The sequence below is a fragment of the Nicotiana sylvestris genome, chromosome 4 (assembly GCF_000393655.2).
Source record: "Nicotiana sylvestris chromosome 4, ASM39365v2, whole genome shotgun sequence".
Classification (NCBI taxonomy): domain Eukaryota; kingdom Viridiplantae; phylum Streptophyta; class Magnoliopsida; order Solanales; family Solanaceae; genus Nicotiana; species Nicotiana sylvestris.
In genome coordinates this window covers 1,917,119-1,935,565 of record NC_091060.1, presented here as the reverse complement: position 1 = coordinate 1,935,565, position 18,447 = coordinate 1,917,119, and the positions used below count along the sequence as shown (strand labels likewise).

Genomic DNA, 18,447 nt, shown 5'->3' with positions numbered 1-18,447 from the left:
ATAAACTTCAAAATCATAAAAGCCATGATTTGTCTAGTAATTACAATTCGACTATATTAGGCCATGATGTCAAATCTTTTCTTTTCCATGTCCACTGACTTGTTTAATGCATAAAATTAGACACACTCTTACTTTTTCACTTTCGTTTTACAGCAACCAATACAATCTCTGTAACACCATATCCATATAGAAATACTTCACTATAAAAGCTTTTTTCGGAAGCAATTTTCATGTTATGTTATAATATATGTTCTCTATAACAACACTTTGCTATAACATTAAAAAATATTCGGAACATAAGATTTTGAATAAAACCCGTAGCTATTAACTATGGAAAGAAATTAGGGGTTTTTTTTTTTTACTTTGCGCCAGAAATAATTATATTCGGTAGCCGAAAAAATATATAATTTTGTATATAACATACAGAATATATATATATATATATATATATATATATACATTTTTTCGACTATTATTTTAAGAGCGATTATACAATGTTATTTTCCCAAAAATTTTATCGTCACGTTGTAAGCCCCACACTTGTATCAAATTATCAGTTGAATCACGACATTATAGTAAAGGGAACACATGATAATAGGAAAGTTCAAAAGAAAGGAACAAGTAGTACAACTCACTACAATTAGTGGTGAAAACAGGATTTTCACTCAAAAGAATTCAAAAAAATAAAGAAGTTAAAGAAGTGAATACGCAAAGTAATCAATAGATTCAAACATGTAATATATATTTTAAAAAAATTAACCTTATATATATATAGTATAATTTTTCTGTAAAAAAAATTCGAATACCCATTCCGCCCCTGACTACAATAGTTCTCATTGTTAGGTCTATTGTATTTGTAGTATTATCACTTGCATGCTTTTTCTTGTGACAAAGTCAGTTGTGCGATTGAGTTGGACTCTACTATTGTAACATAGTATCAACTTCATCAGTTTTTCTAGAAGAAAATATATACAATAGTTTATATTTTTTGTCTTGGTGGAATTTGAACCCAAGTATCTAACGTTTGCACTCATTTCATTAAATATAGGTGAAAACAGGGGTAGACGGGGTTTGACCGAAACCTCCTTCGTTGGAAAATTATATTGTACATATAACGCAAAATTTTATTTGTACCTTTATTTTTATATTTTAAATCTCCTTGACAGACCCAAAAACGTAGCTCAGTGATCTAACGGGTTCAAAGGCAAATTTATACGACAGTACATAGAATGCTTATGTACAATACTATCTGTAAAGTTAATAAGAATACAGATAGGGCAATTGCAGAAATGATTATTTCCGGATTTACTGGTCAACTGAAAGGATGGTGGGATAATTATCTCACTCAAGACCAGCGCATTCAAATAGTGCATGCAACCAAGACTGAAGATGATAAGATTGTACAGAACTAAGTCTACTCTTTAGTCATGAATATCATTGAACACTTTTCTGGAAGGTGGTCTGATAATAGTGAAACCATTAGGACAATGCTCGAAAATTTGAGGTGTAAAACCAAGGTTGCTGGTTCAATTTTCACTGGCCAAACCATTCATGATGCAAAAGCTGTTTAGCTTAATTTTGTCATATTGGTTTCTTGCCATTAGGTCCACGTTGTATGAATATGACATTCAATTGTCTTGTTATTGGTGTTTCTTCTACATTTGTCGTCTTGAACAAAATCAAGAGATAATGTAAAATAAAAGTCTATATCTTGTAGCAAATGGTTGGCCAATATTTGTTGCAATCTTCAAAACCATTGCTTATAAAATGATCCTTTTTGTTCCTCAATAATACACTTCATTAGATTAATTCTGAAATTGTATCACTAGAGAACTAATAGCTTACCTATGGCTCAAAAGCTTTACCTCAAAAACCCATGGCCAAAATGGTGCACAAGACGCCAAGGGTGATTCTACAGCAGGTGAAAGGTCGTCAGTTGAACACCCTTTGTCAGAAATTAATACTGAATTGAAATTCCTGGCTTCGTCACTACAAGAAGCGGACAGAGTGGCAGTGGTCATGGTACCACTTCCGGCACAAGGCCATCTAAATCAACTTCTCCATCTCTCTCGACTCGTTTCCTCGTACAATATCCCTGTCTATTATGTTGGAACCATTGCTCATATTCAACAGGCGAAAATTCGGGCTCATGGTTTTGATCCTCTCAATATAACAAACATTCATTTTCATGAATTTCAAACACCTTCTTTTGAAACTCCCCTTCCAAATCCTAATGCTTCAAACAAATTCCCAAACCAGCTAATGCCTTCTTTCTACGCCACATTCCATCTCCGCGAGCCAGTTTGCGCTCTAGTACGCGAACTTTTGAGCAAGAATCTTAAGAAAGTGGTTGTTATTAATGATAATTTGATGAATTGGGTGGTTCAAGATTTGCCTGAAATGCCAAATACAGAGTGCTATTCTTTGAATAGTACTTCAGCTTTCTTTTCATATTCATTTTTATGGGAACTCAAAGGAAAACCTGTCCTACCTGGAACCGAATATTATGAGGATATTCCATCAATTTTAGACTGTTTCCCTACAGAGTTTTGGGAATATTTGAAGATACAAGAACAATTTGATGGGAAGATTCATTGTGGTGAACTTTACAATTCGTCGCGAGTAATTGAAAGTTTGTACCTCGATTTAATGTCCAAAGAAAAAGATGGAATGAAGCAATGGGCTATAGGTCCATTCAATCCGTTGGAGCCAAAAGAGACAAGCAAAGATTCCAACAAACGCCACGAGTCCCTCCATTGGCTTGACAAACAAGAACAAAACTCAGTTATTTTCGTGTCATTTGGAACGACTACTTCGTTGTGTGATGAAGAAGTCAAAGAACTCGCAATTGGTCTAGAGAAAAGCGAACAAAAGTTCATTTGGGTACTCAGAGATGCTGATAAAGGAGATGTTTTTACAAGTGAAGTTAGAAAAGTACAATTGCCTGAAGGATATGAAGAGAAAATAAAAGGAAGAGGGATTATAGTAAGAGACTGGGCACCTCAATTGGAAATATTAGCACATAATTCAACGGGCGGTTTTATGAGTCATTGTGGATGGAATTCGTGTATGGAAAGTATTTCTTTCGGAGTTCCTATAGCAGCCTGGCCAATGCATTCAGATCAGCCAAGGAATTCTCAACTTGTGACAAAGTATTTGAAACTTGGACTAACTGTTAGGCCATGGACTCGTAGAGATGAACTTGCTACATCAGAAATGGTTGAAAATGCAGTGAAAACTTTGATGGCTTCACCACAGGGAGATGAGATGAGGAAAAGAGCAGCTGATTTGAGTAATGCTATCAAGAAATCAGTAACAGATGGGGGCGTAAACCGCGCTGAGATGGACTCGTTCATCGCCCACATTACTCGTTGAGTTTTTCTTAGTTAGCACAAGAGGTATAATGTAAGAAAACATATCAATACACTATATATAGGGAATGCCATGACAATGAAAACATATTCTCATTTATGCGTAAAGTGACAAGTAAAAATAAAAATCTATTTTTAGTATACATGTCAAGTAACAGTGAACGGAGGGAGTACTTCATTGGATAATGTTAGTAATTCACAAAGATCAGATTAGTTGAAAAAGGATTTTTTTTGGAAATAGGGGACCTGATTTGTCTTGGGAAGTGTTACTCAGACCCTCTAAGAATGTTGTCGCATCCGTTTCGGATTCTTCAAAAATAATTCATAGTTTTTGGAGAATCAGACATGCACCCAACAATATTTTTGAAGAGTCCGAGCAATATATGTGATATGTCTTGGGATACTGATTCTCATATAGGGATATTATACAACAACTTTTTAAGTACACTTATCAGCCACTTAAAAGGACTAGAAAAATATTTAGAGAAGTGAAATCTCAAAATTGCATCTTGCAGATAACACATACAAGTGTATATAGGTAGAAAACATGACTGCTTTTAAACTCTTAGTTACATGTGCCATATTAATGACTTACATACAATGAATTTTAGTCACATTATAATCTAAAAGTTATATGCAGCTATCAGAATTAATTAACCTTGACAATATCAGAAGTTCAAAGCATATCGGACAAGTATCAAACTGTTTTATATTAAACCAAACATCATTGATTAGCAAGAAAACACCCAATACAGCACATAGGAATGTCATTTTGTCATTGCATTTATATGCAAACAACTGAGAAATACAAGAACATAAACTAGTCTGAGCCAAGAAACAGACAAGGGACAGGTTTTAAGAGCATTGTAAAGTAACCAAAGAAGATAGAGCTAGACCCCTTAGCCTTGCGAATTAGTGAAAAACAAGTCTATCTTGTGATATGCGCGATGAAAGAATCCAACTCCATTCGAGATGCACCCCGTTTCTCTGTGGACAGCCTTACAGCTTCTCCCAATTCATCTGCCCTTTTTCTAATTTCGTCGCCTTCTTCTGATGCCATTAACTTCCTTACGACGTTCTCAATGGTAGATGCACTCACTAGCTCCTCGCGTTTCTCCCACTCCCTAACAATCAGACCTATTTTCAATATTTCCATCACCAAGAAACCATTTATTGGTTGGTCAGAGTGCATAGGCCAAGCAGCTATTGGCACTCCCATAGTAATACTCTCTATGCAAGAATTCCAACCACAATGACTCATGAATCCACCAGTCGACGAATGAGCCAAGATTTCTAGTTGTGGCGCCCATTCTCTTACCACTAAGCCTACTTCTTTTACTCTTTCCTCGAATCCTTCTGGCAACTCAACTTTTCTAGCTTCCCCAGTAAAGATATCTCCTCTATCGGCATCTCTCAACACCCATATAAACCTCTGTTTGCTCTGCTCTAATCCCATCGCGAGCTCCTTGATTTCCCTATCAGAAAATGAAGTTGTTGTTCCAAATGATATATAAAGAACTGATCTTGGAGGTTGCTTGTTAAGCCACTCCAAACATATATTGTTCGTATTCGAGACGTGATCTAGTTTAGCAGGCAGAACCGGTCCAATTGCCCATTGTTTCTTGTTCTGTGTACTTGTTACTTCTACCAACAAATCAAGAAACTTGCCTTCGATTACTCTGCTCGTATTATGAATATCACCTGATCTAATATCCATATACGGACTCTGAGAAGCTCCGCGTTCCCTGATTTCATCTGTCATAATTCCTTCAAGGGAAGGTAAAGTTTTAAGCAATTCTTCTTCAAGTTGTATAGACATACCACAAGATAAGCATATCAAGCAGTACAAAGTGAAAACTGAAATGCAATTAAATATATAGGATTCTGCATTGGACAAGGAAGAAACATCCTGAACATTATAAGACATTAAAGAATCATGTACAACAACAACTCGTCTTGTTTTAGATGAAATATCGTGAAAGAATGAAGCAATAGGCTCGCGCATAAGCATACAAGCAGCCCATGATGGCTCAAGATGCGCGGGGAATTTGTTTAAGGAATTAAAATCAGGTGGAGGTGAGGCAAATTCAGGAGTTGGGATGTCATGAAATTGGATTTTGGCTATGTCTAAAGGATTCAAGGCATTGGCGCGAACCCTGGCTTGACGATTATGTGTCGCTGAGCCAACATAGTATACTGGAAGATTATATGATGAGGAGATTAAACAAGCAAGTTGGAGAAGTTGATTGAGATGTCCTTGACCTGGAAATGGAACCATAACTATAGCTACTTCATCTTGTTTCAACTTGCTGCTATCCATGAAAGAAATTAGAAGGTTTTTAGTATTCAAACTTTTTTGTGTTTTTTCAAGGTATTGACTTTGAAATATATGAGAATTGAGCAAATGTAAACAGAACTAAGACTTGGAAACTTTGATTATTTAACCATAAATGTTGTTGTCAAAAGTGTTTATAAAGAGAAATTTCCTTTTCATTTCAACCGGCCATGATTAATATATACGTACAAATCAAATATGTGACAAGTACTTCTCCATCCTTAACCAGAGGTTTAGGGTTTGAACCCTGGGTATGAAGTCGTCTTTAGAGGAGCGTTTTACCACCTCAAAGCGGGACTTTCTGGTGCAAATCCGGATTAATCGAGGGGCCTTCAAAGTGGGATTTTTTGGCACAAATCCGGATTAAGCGGGCCCTAAAGAGAGTACAGGACACGGGTTGGAAATCAAACAAATAGCAAATTCAAACCTTTGAAAATTTGTGGTCTACCATTAAACAAAACACACTGGGAGAAATTGACAAATACATGTCTTAATCACGGACTAATTACTTATTTATTTTGAATTCAACCGTTACATGTCTTACTTATTTTAATTGAATAATATTATTTTATTTCCAGGTTGATTCAGATTATTGTTTTTGACTTGAATCAACCAAATAAAATGACTTGAATCAGTCCGTTGCCCGAATTCATGAAGATTACGTGGACATTAGCACATGAAAAATTAAAAATCGTCAAGAATTCCTATAAGGTTAGTTAGGCAATTTTAGGGAGCTTTGATGAGGTCATGAGGTGAATCACTACATGGTCTCTTGTTTTTTCCTTTTTTTATTTTTTACAAAAAAAAATGAGGAATACTTTATCTAAGAGAATAATACTATTTTAAATTTTTTTCTTTTTTATTTTCTGACAGGTAAATATATAAGGACTCCGCATATTATCAGTTTTGGCTTAACCTTTCGTGTCTTGGTGTTTTGTCTCCTTGGGTTTTAACCCCGAAGTTGACTCAATAATTAAATCTTGAACTCGCTTTTATATAACCCTTAACTTTCTCTTTCTATTCTGATGCGAGGTATGTGGGATATTAGATTCACCCCTTAAAAATTCACTGCTGTATTAAATATTTTTTTAAAAAAAACTACTGATATCAGTTAAACTCATCTTGAAATTATTCATATGGAGTAACAAATTAATTTGTCAAAGCTTATATACCAATTATGAAAAATTTACTATATTTGTCGAAATGTACCTCCCATTCTGTCACGAACCAGTTCGCCCTCCGTGAACCATCGTGACGGCACCTAGTCCCTACGACTAGGTAAGCCTATTAATGTGGAAAATAAACCGATTCGACACTACGGAGATACTCCAACTTCCAAATTCCATTCCGACCCTCTGATCAAAATCTCACTATTGAACCGGAAACTTCAAAATTCGACTTTCGGCATTTCAAGCCTAAATTAGCTACGGACCTCCAAAACACAATCCGAACACGCCCCTAAGCTCGAAATCACCCATCGGAGCTAACAGAACCATCGGATTCCATTCCGAGACCGTCTTCACACTGTTCCGACTACAGTCAAATTTCCAACACTTAAGCTCTCATTTAGGGACTAATTGTCCTAACACTCTCCGAAACTCAAAACCGAACATCCCGGCAAATCAAAATAGTAGAAATAAATATGAAAAAAGCAGTTAATAGGGGATCGGGGCGTTAATTCTTAAAACGATTGGCCGGGTCGTCACATCCTCCTACACTTAAACATTCATTCGTCCTCGAACGAGCATAGAGACATACCTGAAGTAGTGAAAAGATGAGGGTAATGGTTGCGCATATCCTTCTCGGTCTCCCAGGTCGCCTCCTCGACCGGCTGACCTCGCCACTGAACCTTTACTGATGCAATGTTCTTTGACCTCAGCTTTCTAACATGCATGTTCAATATTGTCACTGGCTCCTTAACATAGGATAGATCCTTGTCCAACTGGACTGAACTGAAATCCAACACGTGCGACGGATCACCGTGATACCTCTGGAGCATCAAAACATGAAATACTGGGTGAACTCCTGCCAAGCTGGGAGGTAGGGCAAGCTCATAAGCAACCTCCCCAACACGCCGCAATATCTCAAAAGGGCCAATAAACCTCGGACTCAACTTTCCTTTCTTCCCGAAACTCATAACGCCCTTCATAGGCGAAATTTGAAGCAGAACCTGCTCTCCAACCATATAGGAAACATCACGAACCTTCCGGTTCGTGTAACTCTTCTATCTGGACTAGACTGTACGGAGTCTATCCTGAATTACCTTAACATTCTCCAAAGTATCCTGAACCAAGTCTGTGTCTAATAATCTAGCCTCACCCGGCTCAAACCAACCCACCGGTGATCTATACCTCCTACCATATAAAGCCTCATACGGTGCCATCTGAATACTGGACTGATAGTTGTTGTTGTAGGTAAACTCCGCCAATGGCAAGAACTGATCCCAAGACCCTCCAAACTCAATCACACACTCACAGAGCATATCCTCAAGAATCTGAATAATGTGCTCAGACTGTCCGTCTGTCTAAGGGTGAAATGTTGTACTCAACTCCACCCGAGTACCCAACTCATGCTAAATGACCCTCCAGAACCGTGACGTAAACTGAGTACCTCTATCTGAAATGATGGAAACTGGAATACCATGCAGACGAATAATCTCCCGGATATAAATCTCCGCTAGACGCTCCGAAGAGTAGGTAGTACACAGGAATGAAGTGAGCGGACTTGGTCAGCCGATCCACAATCACTTAAATAGCATCGAACTTTCTCAAAGTCCGTGGGAGCCCAACTACGAAGTCCATGGTGATCCTCTCCCACTTCCATTCCGGAATCTCTATCTACTTAAGCAACCCACCCGATCTCTGGTGCTCATACTTCACCTGCTGACAGTTGAGGCACTGCGCTACAAACCCAACTATATCTTTCTAAACCCAACCAATAGTGTTGTCTCAAATCCTGATACATCTTCGCGGCACCCGAATGAATGGAATACCACGAACTATGGGCCTCCTCTAGAATCAACTCCCGAAGCTCATCAACATTGGGTACACAAATCTGACCCTACATCCTCAATACCCCGTCATTACCAATAGTCACATCTCTGGCATCACATGCTGAACTTGTCCCTGAGGACAAACAAATGAAGGTCACTATATTGACGCTCCCTAATACGATCAAATAAGGAAGATCGAGAAACCACGCAAGCTAGAACCCGACTGGGCTCCGAAAGATCCAATCTCACAAACTGGCTGGCTAAAGCCTGAACATCCATCACCATAGGCCTCTCCGATGCTGGTAAATAAGCCATCCCCAAACTCTCTGCCCGGCGACTCAAGGCATCGGCCAACACATTGGCCTTGCCTGGGTGGTACAAAATAGTGATATCATAGTCCTTCAGTAACTCTAACCATCTCCTCTGGCGCAAATTTAGATCCTTTTGCTTGAACAGGTGTTGCAAGCTCCGATGATCAGTATAAATCTTATAAGGAACCCCGTACAAATAATGACGCCAGATCTTTAGGGCGTGAACAATGGCAGCTAACTCAAGGTCGTGGACAGGGTAATTCTTCTCATGTACCTTCAACTGTCTGGACGCGTAGGCAATCACGCTATCGTCCTGCATCAACACCGCTCCGAGGCCAATCCTCCAGGAATCACAATAGACCGTATAAGACCATGAACCAGTAGGCGGTATCAAAATTGGGGTTGTAGTCAAAGTTGTCTTGGGTTTCTGAAAGCTCGCCTCACACTCTTCCGTCTACTGGAACGGAGCACCCTTCTGGGTCAGTCTGGTCATAGGGGCTGCAATCGATGAAAACCCCTCCACAAAATGACGGTAATAACCCACCAAGCCAAGAAACCTGAGGATCTCTGTAGCTGAGGATGGTCTTGGCCAACTCTGCGCTACCTCTACTTTCTTCGGATCCACCTGAATACCCTCACTCAACACTACGTGGCCTAAGAATGCCACGAAATCCAACCAAAACTCACATTTTGAGAACTTAGTTTACAACTTCTTCTCTCTCAGAGTCTGAAGCACAGTCCTCAGGTGTTGCTCATGATCTTCTTGTTTCCGGGAATACACCAGAATATCATCAATAAAGACAATGATGAATGAGTTGAGATACAGATGGAACACACTGTGGATCAGGTGCATGAAGGCTGCTGGGGCATTGGTCAGCCCAAATGACATAACAAGGAACTCGTAATGACTATACCGAGTCTTGAAAGCAGCATTTAGGATATCTGACTCCCGAATCTTTAACTGATGGTAACCTGAGCGCAAGTCAATGTTAGAAAACACATGTGCGCCCTGAAGCTGGTTAAACAGATCATAAATGCGAAGCAAAGGATAACGGTTCTTCACCGTAACTTTGTTCAACTAGTGATAATCAATACACATTAGCATAGAACCATCCTTTTCTTCACAAACAAGACAGGAGCACCCCAAGGTGATACATTGGGCCGAATAAAACCCTTATCAAGCAATTCTTGTAACTGATCCTTCAACTCTATCAACTCAAGAGGAACCATACGATACGGAGGAATAGAAATGGGCTGAGTGCCCGCCAATAGATCAATGCCAAAATCAATATCTCTATCAGGCGGCATGCCTGGAAGATCAGATGGAAACACATCAGGAAAATCCCGTACTGTTGGGACTGAATCAACCGAAGGGGTATCAAATACTGACATCTCTCACATAAGCTAAATACGCGCCACACCCCTTCTCAACCATTCGCGGAGCCTTAAGGAATGAAATAACTCTACTGGGAGTGTGATCTAAAGTACCCCTCCACTCAACACGCGGTACACCTGGCATAGCCAGGTGTTCACCCTCTCAAGACCTCCAACCCCTCCCATCTTCAAGGTAAGCGATCTTCATTAACTTGGCGTAAAATTCCATTATTCTTACACTAGTATTGATGAAATCTACTCATAAAAGACATAGATCTTCAAGGAATTCCTTCAAGAACTCAAAGGAGGGTTTTGCAAGATTTCTTCCAAAAGGTAAGCCTACACCCTTAGACTTATATGTATGAATTTATTATGGGTATATGAGTGTAAATTAAGTATTGGGACTCTTGGTGTGGGGATTAGATGCCATAAGTTCCTAATATAAATACATAGTCGTTGTAGAGATTGGAAGGTGATTATTTGATGGAATTTTGTTGGTTGGATTAAGATGGGTTGTCACACATATGTTGTTGGAAGTTATAAATTGGTTAAGAATGATGGTTGAATGAATTGTTGGTTAATGGTGATACTTGGGTGAACCAATACTATAGTTATGAGCTGTAAAGATCTATACCTACAAGGTGTTTGATGATATGCCTAAATGGCATAAGTTATGGAATTTATTACAAATATTGGCCCTATTGAATGTTGTATTGTAGATTGAGGTTGCTTAAGTGTATTGGATCATTTTAGCATCATTAAGGGAGAATTTGAGGTATGTATGGCTAAATTTAACTCTTGTAGAATTCCCTTGTTGTGACGAGCATACGGTATGTGTGACGTGACAATCAAGAATAATATAATGGGGTAAGAACCAGTCCATGCCCAAGATAATATCAAAATATACCATGCTGAGCAATAATAAATCGGCTCTGCTCTTAAAACCACTAAGAGCAACCAAACACGACCGATAAATGCGGTCCACAACAAGAAAATCTCCTAGAGGAGTAGAAACATAAACAGGCAAACTCAAAGAATCCCGAGGTACACCAAATGCGGAGCAAAATAAGAAGACACATAAGAGTAAGTGGATCCTGGATCAAATAAAACCGATGCATCTATGTGACAAACCAGTATAATACTTGTGATGATAGAATCGGAGGCAACAACCTCGGTACGGGCAGGAAGGGCATAGTATCAGGCCTGGCCTCCCCCTCTAGGGTGACCTCTACCTCCCCGACCTCCACATCTGGCTGGCCGAGTAGGTGGGGTAGCAACTGGAGCTATAACCATAGCTTGAGAACTCTGCGGGGCACGCTGTGGCTGAGAAGTCTGTGGAGACGCACTCCTCCCAAGTCTAGGGCAATCCCTCACCACATGGCGTGTGTCATCATACTCAAAACAAGCTCTGGGAGGACGTGGTGGCTGTGATTGGCTCGGGCCAGGTCTACCGGACTGACCTCTGAAAGTACCCCGCGCAGGAGGCGCGTTAGATACCGGAGGTGCATAATAAGGCTCCTGAGATCTAGGAGGAGCTGGAATACCACTGGCTACTGGAAGAGCTAAATGAACAGGGCGACTCATATAACCCTTACCGTGACGACCTGCAGCTGGGGCACGGGTACAGAATAATGGCCCGACTCTTGAGACCTCTTGGCCTCCCTCTCCTCTCTCTCCCTAGCATGCATACCCTCAATCCTCCTAGCAATGCTCACCAACTGCTGATAAAAAATATCCATCTCCAACTCACTAGTCATGCTAGACTTGATGTTGGGAATAAGGCCCTCAATAAACCGGCGAACCCTCTCGCAAATAGTAGAATCCAAGGCTGGTGCATGTCTAGCCAAACTAGTGTAACGGACAGTATACTCTAAGACAGTCATTGCACCATGGCTCAAGTGCTCAAACTCTGCGCGACATGCATCCCTAATGCTCTGAGGAACATACTCTCTCAAGAACAGATCTGAAAACTGAGTCCAAGTCAATGAAGCAGCCTCATCCGAACTGTCTAACTCATAGGTGCGCCACCACTCATAAGAGGCTCCTCGAAGCCGGAAAGTAGTGAAGTAAACCCCGCTCTATCCTCATATACCTATGGTACGAAGAATCTGATGTTAGACCACTGAATACAGGAGGCTTGTACTTCTTGAACCTCTCAAGCCTCAGCTTCTCATCCTCGGAAGCCGCTACCCTATCCTCGGGCTGATCTCGGACTGCAGGCTATACAGGAATAATCTTAGGGACCTGCTCAATATGCACCCGCTGCTCAGGAGTGCGGGTGGCGGGAGTCTGTGCTCCTCCCCTGGCCTGAGATGTAGGTGCAGCAAGAGGAAGCAACCCTGCCTAAGCCAAAGTGGTGTACATGATCATGAACTATGCTAGAGTCTCCTGAAGTGCTGGAGTAGTAGTAGTAGTAGTAGTAGTAGTAGTAGTAGTAGTAGTAGTAGTAGTAGTAGTAGTAGTAGTAGTAGTAGTAGTAGTGGTAGTAGTAGTAGTGGTAGTAGTAGTAGTGGTAGTGGTAGTAGTAGTGGTAGTAGTAGTAGTGGTAGTAGTAGTAGTGGTAGTAGTAGTAGTGGTAGTAGTGGTAGTAGTGGTAGTGGTAGTAGGTAGTAGTGGTAGTGGTAGTAGTGGTAGTGGTAGTAGTGGTAGTAGTGGTAGTAGTAGTAGTAGTAGTAGTAGTAGTGGTGGTGGTGGTGGTGGTGGTGGTGGTGGTGGTGGTGGTGGTGGTGGTGGTAGTAGTAGTAGTAGTAGTAGTAGTAGTAGTAGTAGTAGTAGTAGTAGTAGTAGTAGTAGTAGTGGTAGTAGTGGTAGTAGTGGTAGTAGTGGTAGTAGTGGTAGTAGTGGTAGTAGTGGTAGTGGTGGTAGTGGTGGTAGTGGTGGTAGTGGTGGTAGTGGTGGTAGTGGTGGTAGTGGTGGTAGTGGTGGTAGTGGTGGTAGTGGTGGTAGTGGTGGTAGTGGTGGTAGTGGTAGTAGTGGTGGTAGTAGTGGTAGTAGTGGTGGTAGTAGTGGTAGTAGTGGTAGTAGTAGTAGTAGTAGTGGTAGTAGTAGTAGTAGTAGTAGTAGTAGTAGTAGTAGTAGGAGTAGTAGGCGTATCAGGTGCCTGGATTCTGACTGGAACTGTTGGTGGTACCTCGGTGGAAGCTCACGCAAGTGCTCTGGTTGCACCACATGCGCGTCCTCGGCCTCTACCCCAGCCCCACCTCTGACGGCTGCAGCAGGGGGCGCGTGTGCCTGATCATCTTGGGTAGTGCGTGTCCTCACCATCTGTGAGAGAATAGAAGATAGAAGTTTAGAATTGTGATATCAAATCTCGCACGACAAGGAAATCAAATGAAGTGGAATTTTCCTAACAGTTACATAGCCTCTCGCAGATAAGTACAGACGTCTCCGTATCGATCCACAAGACTCTAATAAATCGGCTTGTGATTCATGACTCCTATGAACCTAGAGGTTTGATACCAACTTGTCACGACCCCGATTCGCCCTCCATGAACCATTGTGACAGCACCTAGTCCCTACGACTAGGTAACCTATTAATGCGGAAAATAAACCAATTTGCGGAAGAAAAACAAATAAAACCAAAATAGTGGATAAAACAGTGTTTAATAGTGCCGCTCGGCATACACAACATCAACTCTCAAAAACTAATACTTTTTCCAAAACCCAAAATCTCATGAAATCACAAACTAAGGATACTACATAGTGATCTAACTCCAGAATGTCTAAAACAAAGTAAATACAGAAGGGCTGTAACTACAAGAGAGACTGGAGAGAGACTCCTCGGTTTGCGGACACGGCAGATATACCTCGAAGTCTCCGAAGGATCGCCTCGCCTCAAGGATGGTAAGTCTGAGTAGAGGTACCTGGATCTGCACATAAAAAACATGTACAGAAAAGGGCATGAGTACACCACAGCAATGCCAAGCCTAACCTCGGTCAGGTAATTACGAGGAAGGTTGGGGCCCTACTGAGATTAAGTAAATATAGAGATGACAGAATGAGATAAGCAGTACAATTGAAAACTGACAATAAGAATTTAATACACGATAATAAGGAATACAATAGCTGGAATAGAGATAAAGACAATCACAAGGAAACGCCACTCTTCACAAGGATAATAATTGGGATCTCTTAGTATCCTCAATATATATGTCAGGAATCTCTTGGTATTCTGAGGATCTCTTAGTATCCTCAATGTATGCTAGGGATCTCTTGGTATCCTCAATATATGTTAGGGATCTCTTGGTATCCCGAGGATCTCTTGGTATCCTCAATAAACATGCCAGGAATTTTGGGTTATCGTGCACCTCAGCCTAAATCATAAACGCGTACAGGGGATCTCCCGGGATGCTGTCTCGTAGTCCCAAAGTAAAACACACAGCAGCAACACAAAGAATACTCAACTAAGCTCAATTTCGTACCAAGTAAAATAGGTAAATCTAACCTAACATGCTTCACATAATACAATTAAGGTAGGTTAAGTAAATAAGCAATTAAGTCAATTAAACATGTTTTTTCAAAGCTAACAGCAGGTTTAAATTTGCAAGTAGTATAAAACAGGAAAAAGGAACACAATTGAAATTACTTAAAGAAAACAGGATTTTCAATAATTAACTCAAGTACACACTCGTCACCTCACGTACAAGGCATTCCAATTATCAAATATACTAAATCCTAAGAGGAAGGTCCCCCCACACAAGGTTAGGCAAGTCACTTACCTCGAACCAACTCAAATGAATCCGAAACCACGCTCTTGCTACAAGTACTCGACTCCAAATGACCCAAATCTATTCAATTCAATTGCATAATGTAAATAACACTTCAAGTAACTGATTCTACAAGGAAATTCTAAGCTAATGCGCGAAATTAGGTAAAATAACCAACACGTCCCTTGGGCCCACGTCTCGAAATCGGGTAAAATTTACATTTCCAGGATCCTCACACTCTCACGAGTTCATTCATACCAAAAGTGTCAAAATCGGACCTCAAATGGTCCCTCAAATCATCACTCAAAGGTCTATAATTAGTCAAGCCCTAACCCCCAAATTACCACTGATTTTCCTTAATTTTTCATGCTTATAATGATAAAAATCACTCCAATAACGAGTTTAGGTTCCAAGAATCTTACCTCCTCGAAGCTCCCTTGAATTCCCTCTCAAAGACCTCCCCAAAAGCTCACTTTTCCGGATGAAAATGGTGAAAGAATAGCTCAAATTCGTGAAGGCGACTATTTATATGTTCTGCCCAGCAATCCCACATCTGCGATCCAACAATCGCATTCGCGATACCGCTTCTGCGGTTGGGGAATCGCTTCCCTCTCCGCCGCACCTGCGACCCAAAATCCGCGTTTGCGGTCACGCAGGTGCGGTACTTATATCGCTTCTGCAATTCCTGGCCCCTTCCCCGTCTGCAGCTTCTGCGGCTGGATTCCGCATCTGCAGGAGTTGCACCTGCGGCCTTTCAACCGCAGATGCGGTTATGACAGCAGTTATAGCTTCAGCTGCAACTCCAAACTCCAAATCCTTCCGTCAACCATCCGAAATCATCCCGAGGCCCCTTGGACCTCAACCAAAAGCACAACAAGTTTAATAACACTGTCCAAACTTATATCAATCCTTAAAACATCTAAAACAACATCGAAATGATGAATCAACCGTAGATTCAAGCCTAAGAACTCCAAAACTATAAAAATACGCTTTCGATCAGAAAGTCTATCAAACCTCGTCCTAATGACCTGAAATTTTGCACACACGTCACATTCAACACTACGGAGATACTCCAACTTCCGAAATTCCATTACGACCCTCAGATCAAAATCTCACTATCGAACCGGAAACTTCAAAATTCTACTTTCGGCATTTCAAGTCTAAATTAGCTACAGACCTCCAAAACACAATCCGAACATGCCCCTAAGCCCGAAATCACCCATCGGAGCTAACGGAACCATCGGATTTCTATTTCGAGTCTTTCTTCACACTATTCCGACTACAACCAAATTTCCAACACTTAAACTCTCATTTAGGGACTAAGTGTCCCAAAACTCTCCGAAACTCAAAACGAACATCCCGGCAAATCAAAATGGCAGAAATAAACGCGGGGAAAGCAGTTAATAGGAGATCGGGGCGTTAATTCTTAAGACGATCGGCCGGGTCGTCACATATTCAGCAACTATCTTGAGACGTTAGGCAAACTATGTTTGGCTATGTAAGGATCAGATACCTGTAAAACAATAGAAAACGTGGTTGTGAACCGCGTTTTTGTAAAATGCAGTTTTGAACCGCGTTTTACCTTTACGCCCCAAATGTCGTTAAGGTAAAACGTGGTTCAAAATCCGTTTTACATATTTTGATAACTAAAATGACAACATTTCGATTCCAGTAGCTCAGTCGAATTCTGAGTTTGACTTAACGTAATACTGCGAGAACGTCTTGGGAATTTCCCTCTTGTTACGCCAGCATTGAGTCACTTGTGTAATTGTGTTAAAAATCAGCTTTCCTTTTAGGACATTTAAGACTGTTTTCAAATTGCCATCTTATTACTAGAAAAATAAAATAAATTTTACTTAACTCCCATAACTTCTAAAAAAATAAAGAAACAATATCTTATTTACCTTTTGAATGCATATAGAATCTCAATAAACTTCAAAATCATAAAAGCCATGATTTGTCAAGTAATTACAATTCGACTATATTAGGCCATGATGTCAAATCTTTTCTTTCCATGTCCACTGACTTGTTTAATGCATAGAATTAGACAAACTCTTACTTTTTCACTTTCGTTTTACAGCACACAATACAAGAAATTTGAGCAATGCCGATTTGAGCAATGCTATCAAGAAATCAGTAGCGAATGGGGGAATAAACCGCAGTGAGATGGATTCTTTCATCGCTCACATAACTCGATGAATGTTTGTTCATATTGGAAATGTAATGAAATGCATCCAGAGTCTCGTTAGCACAAGTGGTATAATGTAAGGAAACATATCAATACACTATATATAGGGAATGTCATGACCAGAGGCGGACCCAGGATTCAGTGATCGTGGGGGCACCATGACATTTAGTATAAATTTATCAATGCTCATAAAGATTGATATGGGAGCCTATGCTAATACTTGATTATTTCTTGAAGATATTTGTAAGCATTTATGAAGTTTTTGCAGAAATTATTGGGTGCCGGTGACCCCTCTTGTTAAAGTGTGCGTCCGCCCCTGGCCATGACAATGAAAACATATTCTCATTTACTCTTTTCTGTGGATGATCAATTTTAATTAACTCGCCTTATAGATTTGGATTTAAGTTAAATATGACAATATAAGCATTTTGTTTGATTTATGAGAGGAAGAGAAAGTTTAGGTCCGACTTCCGAGCAACATAGGTTTTGGGATACTTGATTCTCATGAAGGGAATGGAGCTCACAGTGTGCAGAGGCTCTATGGTACTCATGAAAGGAATTTCGGATTAATGATTATAGTAATAGTGTTATAAATGAAATTATCTATGTAATGCTTCTTATAATAAGACATCCATTTGGAATGTAATCTTCCTTTTGGTATCTACGCTTAATGTCGGTAAGTAATGCTACTTTTGTCCGACTTTTAACACGGTATGATATCATTTAATTTAGATCAAGCCAGCATAGTTTCCCAAAAGGTCTCATATGAGTATTACTCCACTTATATGTATTTCTCATCAACTTTCAAAGCATGACTTTGTTGGCACAGTCGACACAATATATATTTTTAAAAGATGGATTTTATTGATCTGAGTTACTCTTGTATATAAATGTACTACAACATGTTAGAACTAGTCATAGCCCGAGGAAAGAGTGAGAAGAGCAGTGAAAGAGAACAACAACAACAACAAACTCAGCATAATCCCACAAAGTAGGTTCTGGTGGTAGAGTGTATGTAGACCTTACCCCTACCTTGTGAAGGCAGAAAAACGCACACAAATAAAAAGGCTAGTAAGTCTTCTCGTTACGTTCTTGTAGTTCAATAATTTGAATTGTATTTATGGAAGCTAATCATGTTCATTTTATATATGTTCTAGAGAACATAGGAAT

General features: G+C 40.1%; 2 protein-coding genes across 2 annotated transcripts; one reads left to right on the top strand and one right to left on the bottom strand.

The window, feature by feature from the left end:
• Positions 1–1,744: 1,744 nt before the first annotated feature.
• LOC104242929 (zeatin O-glucosyltransferase-like) lies at positions 1,745–3,514 on the top strand. The gene has a single exon (XM_009798045.2). The coding sequence runs from the start codon at positions 2,020–2,022 to the stop codon at positions 3,373–3,375; it is 1,356 nt and encodes a 451-aa protein (XP_009796347.1). The 5' UTR covers positions 1,745–2,019; the 3' UTR covers positions 3,376–3,514.
• Positions 3,515–4,055: 541 nt separating this feature from the next.
• On the bottom strand, positions 4,056–5,788 carry LOC104242928 (zeatin O-glucosyltransferase-like). Its single transcript, XM_009798044.2, has one exon. The coding sequence runs from the start codon at positions 5,689–5,691 to the stop codon at positions 4,300–4,302; it is 1,392 nt and encodes a 463-aa protein (XP_009796346.1). The 5' UTR covers positions 5,692–5,788; the 3' UTR covers positions 4,056–4,299.
• Positions 5,789–18,447: the final 12,659 nt, after the last annotated feature.

What these genes read in the sequence shown, in the direction of transcription:
- LOC104242929 (XM_009798045.2), top strand. Translation starts at nt 2,020, where the DNA reads ATGGTACCACTTCCGGCACAAGGCCATCTAAATCAACTTCTCCATCTC.
- LOC104242928 (XM_009798044.2), bottom strand. Translation starts at nt 5,691, where the DNA reads ATGGATAGCAGCAAGTTGAAACAAGATGAAGTAGCTATAGTTATGGTT.